Source organism: Micromys minutus (assembly GCF_963924665.1).
Source record: "Micromys minutus genome assembly, chromosome: 25".
In the NCBI taxonomy this organism is placed as follows: domain Eukaryota; kingdom Metazoa; phylum Chordata; class Mammalia; order Rodentia; family Muridae; genus Micromys; species Micromys minutus.
This window is the reverse complement of record NC_137960.1, coordinates 41,557,184-41,575,065: the sequence shown is the minus strand read 5'-3', so window position 1 is coordinate 41,575,065 and position 17,882 is coordinate 41,557,184. Positions and strand designations below refer to the sequence as shown.

The 17,882-nt window shown below is 43.1% G+C and overlaps 1 protein-coding gene across 1 annotated transcript; it reads left to right on the top strand.

The window, feature by feature from the left end:
• Positions 1-1,583: 1,583 nt before the first annotated feature.
• Positions 1,584-17,882, top strand: TUBE1 (tubulin epsilon 1; the record flags this gene model as incomplete). The annotated part of the gene is made up of 12 exons (XM_080937772.1): positions 1,584-1,608; positions 1,707-1,780; positions 2,319-2,371; positions 4,499-4,556; positions 8,516-8,631; positions 10,161-10,282; positions 11,816-12,003; positions 12,196-12,371; positions 13,209-13,349; positions 15,549-15,689; positions 15,996-16,170; positions 17,538-17,882. The coding sequence occupies 12 exons, from the start codon at positions 1,584-1,586 to the stop codon at positions 17,694-17,696; spliced, it is 1,428 nt and encodes a 475-aa protein (XP_080793898.1). The 3' UTR covers positions 17,697-17,882.

Below are 17,882 nucleotides of genomic sequence, written 5' to 3'. Positions count from 1 at the left end.
TGGGAGCCCCAGGTTTGGTGGCTTCAATATTAAGAGCCAACGTGTATAACTGTACCTTCACCACAGACTGCACGCTTACCAAGAAGCAGGTAAGAGTAAACCCAGCAATTTCTAATTTTTCCTGGCTAAAATCTGCCCCTTAATTACAAGAGATGGAAGAACCGAGGTGTTAGACACCCAAACAGAAACATGGAAAGGCCTCAGCACTACACTACAAACACCCACTACAAGCTCAAACCGTGTAGTAACAAGCTAAGTTTCATTTTATCTTGGTGTTCTAACCAGTCGATTATTGTGGCTCACATCACGTTACGGATCATCTTACATATCAAACACATTAATAGCAAGTATAATTTAACTTTTGCTAAATGAAGACTAAAGGTTTTGTAGTTTCTCAGATTTTTGTGGAAAATATTGGTTTCGTTGATGTATTAAGAGTTCTTGAGGGGATCTGTGTGTGTGCACGTGCAGAAACAAGCTGTGAAACACGAAGTGTATTTCTTAAACATTCTTCATCTTGCTTTTTAAGACGATGTCATCATCTATTGAACCTGAACCTGGCGCTCACAGATTCAGCTAGACTCCCTTCTCCAGCCATCCAAGCCTAGGGTTACAGGCTCCCAATTTTTGTTAAGTGCTGGGGTCTGCTTTTATGTCCTAATGCTTCAGAGTCAGGCATTTTACTGACTGGGCCATCTCTAAGTTCTTAATTTAATTCTTAACTAAAACCTCATTTAATTTGCTCAGTAAAAGTTCAACTTCTAAAAACAACGGATTTTCCAAACTTTGTGCCCCACCCCTCCCCTTTTAAAAAAAGCTCGTCTACACTGTACATATATCAAATCAAATGTCTTAATTTTAAACCAACTCTTCTTCTCCTAGACCCTTGTCCACTGAATATTACTGCTCTCCTGGTCAGGGTCACATATTTAAGGTCATATCTTTTGAGTACATCGTGTGTATCTTCAGTGGCATTGCTGGCTGCTGGAAGTTGGATCTGCGTGGATGTTTTGAATTATCTAGAAACCTTAAAAGTTAGTTTGAGGAGTATGTGGCTTTGGCCCCTGAACTTAACTGTGGTGTTTGGTCGGAGTGCACCCGTTGTTCGAAGATGAGCCTGTTTGTCTGGGGTTTCTCTGTGTTCCTAACATTCATTTTCTGTAAGATAACGACACTAGCAGGCAAACATCCAAGGAATTGGACCCACCGTCCTAGATGTTTAGACTGTGAGCTTCTCAAAGCCCATGATCGATGTTAAGGTTCCTTATTTGAAATGTCACTTAAGGACCGGAAACCTAGTTACCCGGTCCGTTACCAGGGCCCAGGGCCGCCAAAGCTGTAGATGCTCAAGAATGTTGACAGGGCAGCTAGGATTTACCTGCCGGAGGCCCAGTCGCTATGGTAACGGCTAGCCGCAAATGCGCTTGTGCAGAAATCCTGCGTCGTAAAGAAAAGAGGGCATTACGACTTTAGTGACTTGCGGCAGCGTCGTGAATTCAGGCTGCCCCTCCCAGCGCGTCGTTGGACTCGAATGCGAAGGCGGGAGTGCGAGCCGGAGTGCTCCTGCCGGCCCTCCCAGCGGAATGACCCAGTCGGTGGTCATACAGGGTGAGCTACCCCCAGTCCGCGGGGACCGGGTCGCCGCTGAGCCCATTCACCTGGTTGCCTTCCTAATGCACTTGTCTCTTCCTCGCTGCTGGCTGCAGTTGGACAGTGCGGAAACCAGATCGGCTGCTGCTTCTGGGACCTAGCGCTGAGGGAGCACGCCTCGGTCAACCAGGTACCCGCCCCCACCTGCCTGTCACCGGGCTGGAACGCAGAGTTCACTTGAGGTTTGGGGAGGGGTGCTTTGGATCCTGCTGCGGGGCCCTGGCTGACCTGGAACTCGCCTTGTAGATCGTGCAAGTTCTCGAATTTGCAGCGGTCCATCCCCGGGACTACCACTACCATGCCCAAATCACTTAGGCATTTTAATCCTAACCATAGTTGCATAGGGTCTTCTCATGTAGAATGTGGCTACATCCCTTTTAAATCCGTGTTGCGGAAAGCACTCGCCAAAGAGTTTGGGCTTAAATTTTCCTAATCCTTAATGGTCTCCTCTTCCTCCTCCTCCTTCCCCCCCCCCCCCCCCCGTTGTTTTGAAGAACAGAAGTTGCTATAGGTGATGTCAAACTTAGGTGTTCTCTGGGCATTTTACCCTTAGATGCAATTTGAAGACTCGACCTAGGTTTCTTTTTCTTCGATGTTGTAAAGTCGCAACAGTTAAAAGGGGCTTTAGAGAAAATAAACTCAAATGCTATAGTTTGCTTTGTTTCTAGAAAGGAATTTACGACGATGCAATAAGCAGCTTCTTCAGGAATGTGGGTACCAGGTAAGCGGAGGGAAGTCTGTCTCCATATGTCTCCAGTAGATGTGATGCCTTTGCCTGTCAGCAGAACGGAAGGATTCCTTAAAGGATTCTGGGAACAGTCCCCAGCTGTGACAGTGTGTGCTTTGTCTGCTGTTCTCACTGAAAGTGTATTCATGTCACATTTTCATGCCCTTCTGCAGAGCAGCAGGCTTCCTTGGCAGACCAGAAAGGAGCCAAAAAGAACCTTCAGAAAGATCCCCGGGAACTTTGAAATGATGTTTCAGTCTGAGAAACCTGACTTTTCACTGAGGGCACCTACATGTTATAAGTCTAGTGATGGCCAGCTTTTGAAAGACTATTTTGTGGATTACTTGCTCTCAGAATATGCTGGAAAGAACGAGGTGGAAACTGCTCACAACATGTGTTACTTTTTGTTTAGTGTAAGATACAGGTGTTAGAATTCTTTTGACATTTGAGGTATGCCCATGGTCTTTTAATGTGAAATCATTAAGTTTATCCATTTTCAATGTTCTTTATAAACCAACTATAGTGGACTTGTCCTGACAGTTACAACTAAATATGCAGCTTTTCCAGCTTGGTAGAAATTTAGTTGGAATAGGTTGACTAGGAGTTATCGTCTCAGGAGACCTGACTTTGGTTTTGTTGATGAATCCTAGAGCCTCCAATACAATGGAATTAATCAAATTCAAAGAACTATCTCTTGAGAAGATAACAGCTCCAACATCTAGTTAACCAACTCCAACTAACTTAGTGATAGACAGTGTAAACTCAGGCCAGATAGTTCTGTTGAGTCATAGCATACTTTGTTTGGATGAACCCTACCAAAACTACATATTATTCAGAAGGGGGCTTAGAGACATGGTGTGAGATTGGGGGTTAAGGTGAATTTCTAGAGTGGCGGGCGGAGTTGTCGTTATAGGGGAGGACTATTCTTTAGATCACTTTCCTTATTTGAGTCCTAGAATATGGTCTCTCTTAAATATCTGCACTCAGACTTGCCTTGGCAATATTCCTTTCACCTGCTTCCCTTCCTGGTTCCACTCCCAGCCTCCCTTTCTTGGTACCCACCTCTTTGATTATTACAAAGCTGAAGGGACAGAAGACCATGAGGTCACATGTGACATGAAAACAGGAAGCTCTGGGGCGAGGGCGGCACAAGAGGGCATGGCAGGAACTGGGGGAGAGGAACAGCAGCAGGGCACTGAGGAATGACAGTATGAAACCCAAGTCTTTGTAAGGTAATGGAAGAAAATGTCTTACATAGTTGATAGTTGGTGTTAGACTGAGTTTCCTTTCTTAAGAAGGTCTAATCTTCACCTGCCTTGTAGGTCGTATACTTTTACGTGAAACGTTGGTTTGTCTTCTGTCTCAGTTTGGAGCAGCAGCAAAGGTTTGGCATCTTGCTGTTCCTTCTGTGCTGTTGGTACCAGCCTCTCATCCATGAGTTTAGTACCAAGGTTCCTTCTGAAAGACACCACCACATCTTGTGTACACCTGCTAACATCAGCAAACTGTTTCCATGACAACCCAGACCCTAAGGTCTTGTTGTAGCTACTCATCTACCTTCATGGATAGATAGACGGCACATAAAGGAACGGCAATGGCTGTGTTTAAATACAGTTCTGTTTAGCAAAATAGGAGCTAATTGGAGTTGACCTGAGGATTATGGTTCATTTGTTACTGGTCTGCACTGTCTGTGTTTAACCAGCGTCTCTTTATCTAGCCTCTGTCTTGAGGTATATTGGCTGGTACACTGCATATATGCATAGGTTTCAGTATATCATTAACATTCTAGAAGCAACCTAAGTGGTATGTGATGCTTATATCAGTTAACATGTTTGGCTGCAGCGGAAAACCTAGTCAGCAGTAACTTAAACAGGAAAGATACCCATTTATCTCACAAAACTAGAACTCAGGTGGTCTAGGTTCAGAGAAATGCCTCAAAGACAGATACTGAGACTGGCAAGTTGACTTACCAGGCAAGGTGCTTGCTGCCGAGCGGAAGCCTTGAGTTTGATCCCCTAAATCAATATGGAAGAAGGAGAGAGCTGCCTTAGTGTGTCGTGAAAGTAACACTACCAGCCCTGACAAGTCTTACACCCCTTTCTCAATTTCCTTACCTTTCAGAGCAGTTGGTGATTGTGGCAGTATTTCCAAAGGAAGAATATCTTCTTTAAAAGCACGGGTAAGATACGTACTCTGGATTTGTAACATGGCAGTGGAATTTGAGTCCATTATTTCCCTAGTTTGTGTTTCCCTTCTGGTTGTTAACCGGTCTCTATTAAAAAAAGAAAGGCAGTCAACACTAGATACGGAGCTGAAGTGCTGAGGTTCAGACTCCAGAAAGACTAGAGCATTGGGTGTGTCCTGAGAACTGTTCCTCTCTGGGTGATCTCTGGTGGGAAACAGAACTGAAGGAGAAACTGTCTGCACGTCGGGGCAGTTGGTGAGCCTGGTGAACAGTGGGGAAGTGCCTGTGAGGCCTGGACTCACCACAATCACAGAACACCAAGCTCCTGAGGAGAGAATGGAAGGGCTTCCTGGGAATATGCTCATTTAGCCTTTCCTGGGAGTGTCCCCATTCCTTCCATTCCTTCCACTGCTCACGGATGCAGTGGTAAGAAAGAGCTCAGTTCCCTATGCAGAGATCTTGCATCCCAAACATCAGGGAGAAAGAAAGTCACATCTCCTAGACTACTAAGTATAGAATCGTAGGCTAGTAGGCACAGTGAATGTGGAAATACTGTATTCTGGCTATGATCTTGTAGCTCTGGAAGGGAATCTAGATGTATGTGTTATTCCCAGAGCAGCTGTGGCTGCAGACTGATAATGCCTACGAGAAGAATCAAACACTCAACATTTGCTTACTTCTCAAAGGAAGAAACCAAGGGCTTGATGTGCCTAGAAAAGGTCAGAAGAGCTAAGTAGGTTACTAGGGCAGGGATGATTCTGTCAGAACCCACTGAGGAAGCCCAGATTAAAGTGTGTGTCTACATGTTGTTTTCTTGACAGAGAGCCAAGTGGTTGCAGGTACTGAGGCTCGCTTATTTGCAAACTTCCGTGCACAGTGTCACATCTGGTTTGGAACAAGACCATTGTAACTTTTTATAATCTTTTAGATAATTTATAAAAAATGTTCCTGTTCAGTCAAGACTCTTGTTTGTGCAGTGTCTACATTTAAAGTAAAATTGTATGTTGTTCCATATGTCCTTGAAAGGCCCTAAAATTAACCAATACACACCCCTAATAATCAGTTTTATGTAAAAAAAAAAAAAAACGGGAGGGGGGGGTGAGCACAATGATAACCGTAATGTCCAAGGGGGATGTCATCATTAGCAGGGCTTGCTGCTGTTGCAGATCAGAGTACAGCACTTAGGTCTGGCAGATTAAACTGCCCACAGTTCTGACCTCTTCTGACACCTGCAATCATGTGCACACACGCACGCACACTTAAAAATCACAAAAACAAACCTTTCAAACAGTTTCATGGGGCTGGAGAGATGGCTTCTAGAACACGCAGGGTTTGAGTTTCAGAATCTACAGAGCAGCTCTGTTACGGGGGATTCAGTGCTGTTGTGGCCTCCGCAGGGACCAGGACAAACATGCTATGAAACATGAACATGATATGATAGGAACAGTGAGGAAAAAATTTAAAAATAGATGCACTTTGATTTATAATATGTCCATTGTATACCTTTATCTTAGGGATTTTATTGCTGGGATAAAAGTATGACCGAAGTACTATGAGGTGGAAAGAGTATATTTCACTTACAAATGCATAGTCATCGAAGGAAGTCAGGGTAGGAATCTGGGAACAGGAACTGAAGCCGCTTGCTGGCTTGTTCCTCACGACTTGCTCACCTGCTTTCTTATACCATCTAGAACTGCCTGCCCGGATGGTAGCACCACTAAAGTACATTGCCTTAAGTAGGCTAAGTCACTAAATTATTTTAAATGATGACTTGGGCTAGGCTGCGCATACACACACACACACACACACACACACACACACACACACAGAATTGCTATTTCAGACTGTGAATTTTAAATAACTAGGCATGTGGAACCTTGGGCCAGAAGTCCTACACTGACCTCTGGTCAGAGATGTGAGTGACTCCTGCTGCTTCCGCTGCTGAGCTCGGTTGGGCACAAAAGCTCAGGCAACCACTGAAGGGGAAGTCCCTGCTGGGTCTGGCTTACTGTGTTTCTTCGCGGGGTACAAGAAGCTCCGGAAAGAAAATCTCTTCCCAAACGGCGGTGTTAACAGCTCTTAAAATAAAAGCTCTCAGGCAGAGGAATGATTCTTACACACGTTTACTCTTGAGCAAAAGTCCCACCCTCCCCCCATATATACGGTTTTAAAATGGTTCAGAGTCTGACAACCAGTGCCTTCTACTGGCTTAGTCTGAGGCCTTGGGAAGACTTTGTCTGCATATTTGGGGGCAGTCCTGCTTCTGCCCAGAGCTCACATGACCTATGGTCACGTCTACCTGCAGAGGAGGAACTTGGGGTGTGACCGACACCCCAGGGGGCAGTGTGGTACTAACAGCAGCAACAGATTCCTGATTTCAGGAGACTAGGAAGCTTTCTACCCCTCACTTATTGTTCCAGGGTTTCACTTATCTTGACCAAAAACCTTCACGGGCTAAGTCCCACATAAGCCCAGACACATCTTTATTAATCAAAACAGGGACCATTACAGTCCACGCAGTTTGGCCAGTGAGAAGTGAGTTTGTTATTACTCTATTGTAAAATCCATGCTTTAGAGTTTAGCAGACTGTTAGTATTTTCCTGCATCTTTCTGATTGTGGAAGCGTTTTCCTTGCATAACGGTATCAGGTGCTTGAAGAAGTGGAAGATATTGGCAAATATGGTGGATAAAGTAAAATTAAGTAGCCCAGTTCATTCAGTTTTTGAAGCATTGGTTGCAACATGGTTAGACTTCTGTTTTTACAAGAATTGGGCATTTCTGTTGACTCGTGGCAGCTTCAGGCATTGAGTGTCAGTGTGTCCCTTCAGTTTGCTGAGCTGTAATAGTGTCACTGGGATTCAGGAAGATGGGATCAGACCAGCAGCAGACTAGTCGTGACGGTGACACCTTGCACGTGTACATGTGTGCATGTGTGCGTGTAAATTTGGCTTTGAACATTTTTGGAATTTTACATTTTCAAATTTTGAAATTTTGGAAAATTGAAATTTCTCAGTCTAATCTAGAGTGGGTTGCTGTTGCACAGGAGAGGACAGTGGTTCAGAACAACAATCTGTTTTCTTTTCGAGCAGCTCATGAGGCACCCGGTATTCCAGCTTAGTCACCTTCCGGCTGGCTTCAAATGCTGAATGACTGCTGCATGGTCCACATTAAATGCTTTGGCAGTTGGTTTTTGGAAAGTAAAAAGGAAAACCAGGAGGAGGAGCACCTAGTCCTAAGAGGAGGTGCACCTAGTCCTAAGAGGAGGAGCACCTAGTCCTAAGAGGAGGAGCACCTAGTACTAAGAGGAGGTGCACCTAGTCCTAAGAGGAGGAGCACCTAGTTCTATGGCGAACTAGGAGGAGGGAGCACATGGTCCTATTGGCAAGCCATTCCTGCTTACATTGGCTGTACCTCCTTCAGTGTTATCTTTTATCATCTTGTGTAGATTATCTCCCTGTCAGTGTGATCAGAGCCAGTGAATTTGCCAGTGCATTACTTGGATGAAGGGCCTGGTCACCTTTGCCATCTGTCTAGTGCCTTGGCTTTAGCAGTTAGCTTCACTTGAACATGGCACTCCTTAACTATAGTTGCTCCATTTGATTTCTAGTGAGCAAATGCATCAATATGTCCTACATTTAGATTTTTTTTTCTAGTCAGAATTACCTTCTAGATTTCTAAGACACTAAGAATTCAGTTAAAAGGATCATTGGGTTCCTTTGTTCCCTTCTGGCCCTTTTTGGAATAGAGTTAAGAGGTTTGAATTCAGTTTTTTAACTGGGTTTCATCATTTTGAGCTGGGCAAAATTACCTTTTTAATCCTTACAATAGGTTACATAAGGAAAAATTTAATCTTAAAATGTAAAAAAAATTAATATAACTCATAGCTAATGAATTCTTGAACTTACAGGGTAAATTAGTAAAGAAAATATGTTAAATCTAAGCTCTCTTCTCAGGCTGTTTTGATTGACATGGAGGAAGGCGTAGTGAATGAAATTCTCCAAGGCCCCCTGCGGGACGTGTTTGATAGCAAACAGCTCATCACCGACATCTCTGGCTCGGGAAACAACTGGTGAGACTGTGCTGACTGTCACTGGGCAAAGCTGAGTGAGTGGTGCAGCAGGTGCCGTCTGCCTTTCTGCTCCATGCTGGGTGAGGACGTGACCGCGCTTCACAGCGTTCAGACGCTGCCCAGCGCGGCCTTCACTCCTCTTTGTGCTTTCTTGTGCTTGTTTAGAAGTAACTGAATCCTGAGAGCTTGGTGCACTCTATTCTTAAAGCTTTTAAGTACGTCTTAAAAATATTTGCTTATGTTACTTGACTCCTCAACTTCTGTTTGTTTAAATCAACAGAATTAACAGAAAGACGCAACCAAACCACTGTCCTCCTTTCCAGCCTGAGTCAGAGGCTGTTTTGACTCTTAAATATCTAATCTCTTCAATGGGGAAAACTGCACCCCAACAGTTAAAGAATTCACATTCATTTTTTTTCTCTTGCTTAAAAATTAAGTACTTTCCCATTGTTTGTAAATCTCATGTTATTTATATTAAATTTTTGCTACCAGTTACTTGGGTTCACATGTAGAGTTCAGACGTATAGTTTATTAAAGCATGAATTTGGATTCTATGTGTCAGGAGACTAGGTGTCTCAGTTAGGGTTTTACTGCTGTGAACAGACACCATGACCAAGGCAAGTCTTATAAGGACATTTAATTGGAGCTGGCTTACAGGTTCAGAGGTTCAGTCCATTATCACCAAGGTGGGAACATAGCAGCATCCAGGCAGGCATGGTGCAGGAGGAGCTGAGAGTTCTACATCTTCATCTGAAGGCTGCTAGCAGAATACTGGCTTCCAGGCAGCTAGGGTGAGGGTCTCATTGACCACATCCACAGTGACACACCCACAACGACAGGACTACACCTTCTAACAGTGCCATTCCCTGGGAAGAGCATATACAAAGGATCATTCTAAGGAACCAAAAACTTAAGAAATGAGCCTGGCTGACCACCCACCCAGCTTTCCTCTTGGATTGTATATGACTCGTGTAATATTTGTGTTGTATTAAAGCTGCATCACGGGAAAGTCATGTTTATTTTGTGGTCTGGCATAGTGACACTCCAAGACCTGATCAGCACAGGACTCTTCACTGTCATCTTCAACCACGCCATTTCATCTAATAATGAGATATGACTAGTTTTTCCTATTTTAAACCAGATAAATTAGTTGGAAAACTTTCATTTTGGTATCTGTTGACTTGACCTTTTTCTGCTTTTTAATATGTAAATTCATTGCAGTTCAGAATTTAAATAAAACTTTAAAAATTATACCTAAATTTTTAATTTTTATAAATTAAAACTGACAAAAATTTGAAGATAAAGTTTTAAAAACTATAGTTAATATTGCTTGCTTATAAGGATATATGGAAATTATTGGCATGTAATATATGATAAATAAATATGATTTATTATATGAGAGAATAGATTTCTTAGTACAATTTAAATAGTTCTCCATTTTTTCCTTCAATTTTTTTAGATTGAGGAAATAATAAAATCATAAAATAATAATCAAAGATTTTTTTTTTAATCCGTATCTTTATTTTCAGGGCTGTGGGTCACAAAGTGTTTGGAAGTCTTTACCGGGAACAGATTTTAGAGAAACTCCGGAAGTCAGCAGAGCACTGTGATTGCCTGCAGTGCTTCTTCATTATCCACTCCATGGGAGGAGGTAACCACCCTCGCTGGGGTTCATTCTCAAACAGAAGCCTGTTGTTGGACCTGATGCTTGCTCAACACACACTAGCAGACATGTCCAGTCTTCTCACAGTGACACATGGTGTCAGCCACAGGGCTCAAGGACTAAAGACAACCAAACAGAAACAATCTTACGATGTTTCATACGTTGCCTAGGATACACATGGCCCAAGAGATGTGGGTTGGATGCCTGGTAGAGTGTGCTTCAGTGTCTGTATACTTGAGCTTCTTAAAATGTCGTGAAATTGAAACTGAGGAGATAGGAGATGGGCAGTGTGTTTGTGTCACTCATGAGGGCCTGAGTTTGAGCGTCGGAACCCACATCAAAAAGTTGGTTTGGGATACGTGCTTATAATTCCAGAACCAGGGAGCAAGAGACAGACGGGCCCCTGGGGTGCACTGGATTCCAGCTCTCAAGCAGAAAGGAGAATGGCACTTGACTAACAGCTGGTGGTGTCTTTTGCCCTCCATATGCACACACACACACACACACACACACACACACACACACAGTGCTTGAGCACAGGCACACAGTGGAGAACGTGTACAATGCACATAAAATTGTGAAACTGTCACTGTTGGCTAGTTTTTTTAATTTTGAATTTTTTTCTTTTACTTTTAGATTCTCTTACAGTATTTTCAGCCACACTGCAGTATGTACGTGCTTTTGAGAAATGCTTAGCTTCAGCTGTGCTTGGTTAGTTCTTTATCCCAAGTAGAGTTGAGCAACATGGCACTGTCAAACAGCATTCACAGTCAGAACTGTCTTAGACTTCTGGGTTATGGTGGTAAGTGTGGCCTGTGCCCCACACCTGGGAGTCTTGGCTTTACATTTTAACCACAATAAACAATATGTATGAATATATACGTATATGCACATATATCCATTTTTATATACATATACTTTTCACACAACAACATAGCATGTACACACCCTGTCAGACAAGATTCTGAAAACTACTTACTCAACTACATTTGAAACACTGCTGCTTTTCAACTTAAAAACTCTCTTCGTCACTAGTTTCATAGAACTAAGTTATAGGATCCAGTTTTCTCCTTTAATTCCTTAAATTTGTGACCTTAAACAACAAAACGTTACTAATGAAATTTCCAGTAAGTAGTGACGGCCTGTTGTGTTTGAAACTGTAAGTGCCAGGTGGACATGTCGTATTGGCTGTTGGAGGTTTCTTGGTGGCAGTTTTATATTGTTGAGCTGGTATGTATCTTGAGACAAAAGTTGCTGTCAGGTATACTGGATGCCATCTTGGCCGAATTTTTTCATATTCAGTTAGTATCTAATGACTAAAATACAAAAAAAGAAAAAAGTTAGAGAAAGCCGTCCCGTACTCACGCTCAGAGCCTGAGATGGAATTCTGGACTTCAAACCTGGCAGCCTGGTATCACGCTTGCTCTAAGTTGAAAATTATGCCTACAAATAAAACATCCTGGATTCCCCAGAATTATATTTCTAACCATTCTGGTTTTCTTTTGAAATTTTAATTCTCAGGAACAGGCTCTGGACTTGGCACATTTCTGTTAAAGGTGCTTGAAGATGAATTCCCAGAAGTGTACCGGTTTGTGACAGCGGTCTTTCCTTCCGGTGAGGATGATGTCATCACCTCGCCTTACAACAGCATGTTGGCCATGAAGGAACTCAGTGAGCACGCAGACTGTGTGCTGCCCATTGACAACCAAGTAAGACACGGTACTGGACATCACGGATGAATTTTGCATACATTTCATTCTGCTACATGCCTTTGTACTTGATCAGTATTTTAAACTTTTCCAGCTAAGAGAAGAAATAAGTTTAATTTTTATTTTCTTGCTGGGAAAATATCACCTAAGACTCATTAATAGTTTCTCACCCAATATTTTTTTTCTCTCAAGTCTTTATTTGACATCATTAGCAAAATTGATCTTGTGGTAAATTCTGGAAAGTTGGGCTCAGCTGTGAAGCCTAAGAGTCTCATTACTTCGAACATGGGGGCTGTTAAAAACCGTCACAAGAAGCCCTTCGACGCCATGAACAACATTGTGGCGAACCTGCTCCTCAGCCTGACAAGGTAGCCCTCTCAGACACTTGCAAACTCACCGAGCTTTGCGACATCCACACTTACTGTGCCTTATTCCTTTGTTGATTTCAGGACAGTTAAATCTAGCCCTTAAGTGTGTTGAAGCAAGCACAAACCACACATAAGTGTTTAAAGTTGTTCTAAGTTTTAGGGGCTTTTTTTTTCTCTCTTCAGATTGGTCTGATACTCTTTAAATTTGTTCTTCAAGAGTTTCTTACAATAAATTTAGTCATACACACCTTCCTAGTTCCCTAGTCCTCTTCCTATTTCCCAATTGACGCCAGTCTGTGCTGCCCAGATACTGGTTTTGTGTTGTATTTTCATGTGTTGGAGCAATAAACCAGCATCTCTCCAACTTTGTTACTAGGAACATACCATGTGTTCCATGTCTCACCTTAGACATGCTGCCACTGCTGTGAACCAGCTAATCTACACATCTGTCATCCGATACAAAACATTTCCATTTCCATGCTTAGGTCTCAGTTTCTCAAGCTTTTAACATCACGATTATGATGTATGATAATGTTTTAAGCAGACCTTTAATAAATATAATAAAACCTGTTTAAATGAGATACTTTTAAATGTATGGTGAGCAGGTATCATAGCTGTTGCTTGCATTTTAGAAATGTAGAAATAAGATTTGCTAAGCATTATGTTGTATTTTAATTGACTTTATTCATGACTGCTCACGAAGTTAATTTCAGTGATTCAGAAACAAGAGCCATGTTCCACTCTTGCTGATCAGTGCAGCAAAGGGTCTGAGAACATGACCTGCTGAGCTGCTGTCTCAATGAATGTGTCTCCCATTGCTCTCATGTTGACCTCTAGCTCTGCAAGGTTTGAGGGCTCCCTTAATATGGACCTGAACGAGATCAGCATGAACTTGGTTCCTTTCCCGCAGCTCCATTACCTCGTGTCGAGCCTGACGCCGCTGTACACGCTGGCAGATGTCAACATTCCCCCCCGCAGGTGAGGAACAGCTGCCTTCCATGCCTGAGAGCTTTCAGGAAGAGCTTACATTAACTCAGGTCATTGTATTAGGTCAGTGGTGAGAATCATATAAAAGAGAGTTGGGGACAGTCACTTTTCATTAGTCAAATATTTCTTTAGAAGCAAATTGTTTTAAAATGTGAGTATTGAGCTGAAGCTAAAGCTGACGAATGTTTAGGCTTTAAAGAGTAATAGGACCCAGTCGATCTGAATGCCGACCCCGTCGCCAGCTGTGAGATCTAGGGCAGATGTCTAAATCTTTGTCACACTGTGGGGTATGGGAAGTGTTATGCTTTAAGTTCATTTCCAGACCACTCAAGTTGCTCTTAGCAACAGGCATGATAGAACTCCCCTTTAATCCCAGATCTCAGGAATATCTGTGAGTTAGAGGCCAGCCTGCTCTACATGGTGAGATCCTCCTGGGGGAGGGGGGTTGCTCTTGGGCTGGGAGTGGTCGTGCACACCTGTACTGTGAGCAGTTAGAGGAAGGATGTTCATGGGTTCTGGCCAGCCTAGATACATAGTCTTAGTGACGCTGTCTCAGAAAAGCAATCGAGTAAACAAACACCTCCGTGGAGGTATCCCTCAGTTGGTAGAGTGCTTGCCTAGCATTCATGAAGCCCTGGGAACCCCCAGAACCCAACTGATGGCTCACAGCCATCTACAACCCCAGTTCTGGGGTTCTGATGCTCTCCTCAGGCCCCAAAGATCACCAGGCACTCGATGGTGCACAGACACACAGGGAAAACACACACTCATCTTCTTTTTCTTATTCTGTCTCAGGATTTAACTTACACAGTGAAGAGCTTGGACAGCTCAAGCTGGCATTCACTGCTGAAAGAAATAGAAAGGTTCTCCCAGACACGAGTAGGAATACTGAACGAGAGAGGAGAAATTAAAGCCTTTTTTATTGCTACCTTTATTACAGTTTTAATTTTTATTTTGTGTGTGCTGTGGTGTGTTTGAAGAGCAGAGAACAACTTTTGGGATTGAGTTCTCTCCATCTTGGCAGTGATGGGTCCTGGGAACTGAACCCAGGTTGTCAGACTTGACAGCAAGTTCCTTAACCTACTAAGCCATCTTGTGGGCCAAAGGGGTTTTATTGTTGATTTAAAGTTTTTTTTTTTTTTAATTATGCATATGTTGTGGGTCTGCATATGAGAGTGAATGCAGGTGCCTGCAGAGACCACAGGCAGCAGATCTCCTGGTAGTGTGTTGTAAGCTGCCCTGTGTGGATGCTGGGACTCGAACTTATGTTTTCTGCAAGAGAAATGCATGCCTGTAGCCACTGAGACATCCCTCCAGCCCTCATATACTCTTTTTATTTTAATGGTTAAAATTTTGGCAAAGTAACAGTTCTATATTTAGTGAATGTTAAAAGTGATATTAGTAAATTTTATCTCAATGAATAGCAAGCAGCCAGTTGTGCTAGGCGTAAATAGGACTCCTTGTCTGCCTGGGATCCTGTGATCTCAGCAAGAGAAGCCATGTGTCAAGGATGGATCACAACACTGGCTGTTCGCTAGTATCGTTAGAACTAATCCTGTTTAAGAAGAATGAGCCTTTTAATGTAAATACACCCAATGTAAATTGATAGTAAACTCTTTTTTGTTGTTGATTTTTTGTTTCATTTTTTTCATATTTTCAAGACAGGGTTTCTCTGAGAAGCTCTGGCTGTCCTGGAACTTGCTGTGTAGACCAGGCTGACCTCAAGCTCACAGAGACCCACCTGTCTCCCAAGTGCTAGGATGTGCCACCACCCAGCAATAGTAAACTGTTTTGTAATGGAATTTCTATCTAAAGTTAATCCTTACATCTAAGTTCAGCATAATGAAAAGGGACATGTTTGACTTGGTCCTTCAACTGGAATATTTCAAAGTCAGTGAAGTAATCTGCTTGGTATATTTAGACAGAAGTAATACTTGTATCAACATTTTTTATTTTAATCATGACAATTTGTGGTGGCAGTTTTTCTTTAAAGTGTGCTAGTTAAAACCACAAGGAACTTTTAAATGTTACACCGACTGGTCTTGGTGTCGTTTTCTGTTGTTGAGGGCTTCCTAGGTTTTGTTCAGTTTTGTACATCTGCTGTAGTGTGGGTACCAGTGTGCAGTTTCTTCTCACGAGTCCATGCAGAAGAAAGGTATGTTTTAATGAGCACTGGCCCTTTCCTTGTAGATTGGATCAGATGTTTTCAGATGCCTTTAGTAAAGATCACCAGCTCATCCAGGCAGACCCCAGACATAGTCTCTACCTCGCCTGTGCCCTCATCGTTAGAGGAAACGTACAGATTTCTGATCTTCGCAGAAATATTGAAAGGTTCGGTTTCTATTTTTAAGATAATTTATGTGTACAGTTTGGGACATTGTAGTAGTTTATGAAAGCCATTGTTTAAATTACAATAAAACGTGACCTTAGGTAAGTGACCCGTCACGTACAAAGCCTTGTTTTGTAAGCACTACATAGATACAGTGCTTCATCAGACTGTCACATGATGCTGCTAGCTTCAAACACAGATGGCAGATTCCAGCGGCACAGCTGCTGCTCACGTCCCTGGGGAGCTTATGTGGACTGAGTAAGGTGGTTTAGTAACTTGGTTCTTACCTTTGGCTGTTTGTATCTCAGATTAAAACCTTCTCTACAGTTTGTCTCCTGGAATCAAGAAGGCTGGAAGACTAGCCTGTGTTCTGTACCACCTGTGGGCCACTCGCATTCACTGTTAGCTTTAGCAAACAACACATGTGTGAAGCCTACCTTCATGGAGCTGAGAGAGAGGTTCATGCGACTCTACAAGAAGAAGGTAATTACACTCCTCTGTGACTGCATTTATTTTGGCTAAGAAGGATTACGCCATTGGAGATCAGGGCTAAAGCTGTACAGTAATTTGTTATCTAGTTGTAATCTAGGAGTTCACCTGTGCTATTTCAAATCTAAATGAGAAATTCCATGTATTTATAGAATTTAGACAATATGCTAATTTTTTAAAATCATCTGTTTGACAATCTCACATGTGTCTAGGGTGTATTTTGAGTATTGCACCCCACACTGCCCTTGCTCACTCTCCCATTCCCTTTGGACCCCCCTTTTCCCAACAAGTTCCCTCCAACTTTCTTCTCTGTGTGCTTCTCTTTCTAATGACACTGAGTTTGGGGTTTTACCAAAGTATATGCAACTTACCAATGGCTACATCCCTGAGCAGAATGGCTCCCCCTCCACAGCTCTGCATTAGAGGGGGGCCTTGTGAGGCCCTCCCCAGTCCATGTTACACCACTGACAGGCTCACAGGATGCCTGCCCCATCCTCTGGCTCTTCCGTTCTTTCTGTTCTTCTGCAGTGTTCTCTGAGCCCTGGTGAGTCGGGTGTGGGAGAAGGGATTCTAGCGTCCGTTTATAGCTAAGTGCTCAGGAGTTGCTTACTCCCCACGTTTTGACCAGTTACGAGTCTCTTGTACTGTCCACTGGAAGAAAGAAAAAATGCTTTTGTGGCCAACATTGCGTACAGCACCATTCTATAGATACAAATATCAATGAACAGTTTTATAACCTGTCCATTTAGCGAAACAATGGTAAAGGATTTATATCCTATAACCTTCTGAGTCCTGGGCTTTTGGCCTGGCTTACAGCCAAGCTGGTATAGAAGGAGCCTTCAATCCAGTCAGAAACTGGTCACAGTACTTTTGTGCTGGTGAACACATCTTTAGGCAGAACATTTATTTGACTTAAGTTCCCACTTCCATACTAAAGCAGAATGGCCTATGGATGTTTTTGATTTATGTAACCTTTCGCTATTTCCTACTTACATAGAGCCTGCTTTGGTCATATTTCCCATCATTCTCTTTTTCCCTCTATCTGAACTCCTTCTGTTCCTCGTGTGTGTGTGTGTGTGTGTGTGTGTGTGTGTGTGTGTGTGTGTGTGTGTGTACATGCATGCACATGTGTGCTTGCGCAGGCATGTGTGTCAGACCCCACCATAATTACGGTTTCTTAAATGTGGTAGGGTTAGTTACTTAAGGCTACTTACAAGTGGGCACACACTGAGTCAGTGCATCCCCTTCCCCAGCAACCATTAGCTGCTATAGCTCCTGAGGAGAGATGCGGGAATGACCTATAGTTTTAGGAATATTTGCTAAGATTCCATGGGACAGTAATTGCGGGCTTTTGATTCCAGGCTCACCTCCATCACTACCTGCAAGTTGACGGGATGGAGGAAAGCGAGTTTACAGAAGCTGTGTCCTCTCTGTCAGCGCTCATACAGGAGTACAGTGACCTCGATGCCACAAAGAGCATGCCTACACCAGACGTGCCCAGGCTGAGCGTGGCCTCGTGAGGGAAGAAGCTAAGAAGTGCAGTTACTCTTTCCTGATTCTCAGCAGGTCTCATCCCCTTTCTGTTTCATCAGTTTTTATACCAGTGCACGGTGTCACTTCTGTCAACTTGTCAAAATTGAAAGGAGAGAGGCCGACATAGTGGTACAAATGTGGTCCCAGCATGGCTGACATGCTGGAGGACATGA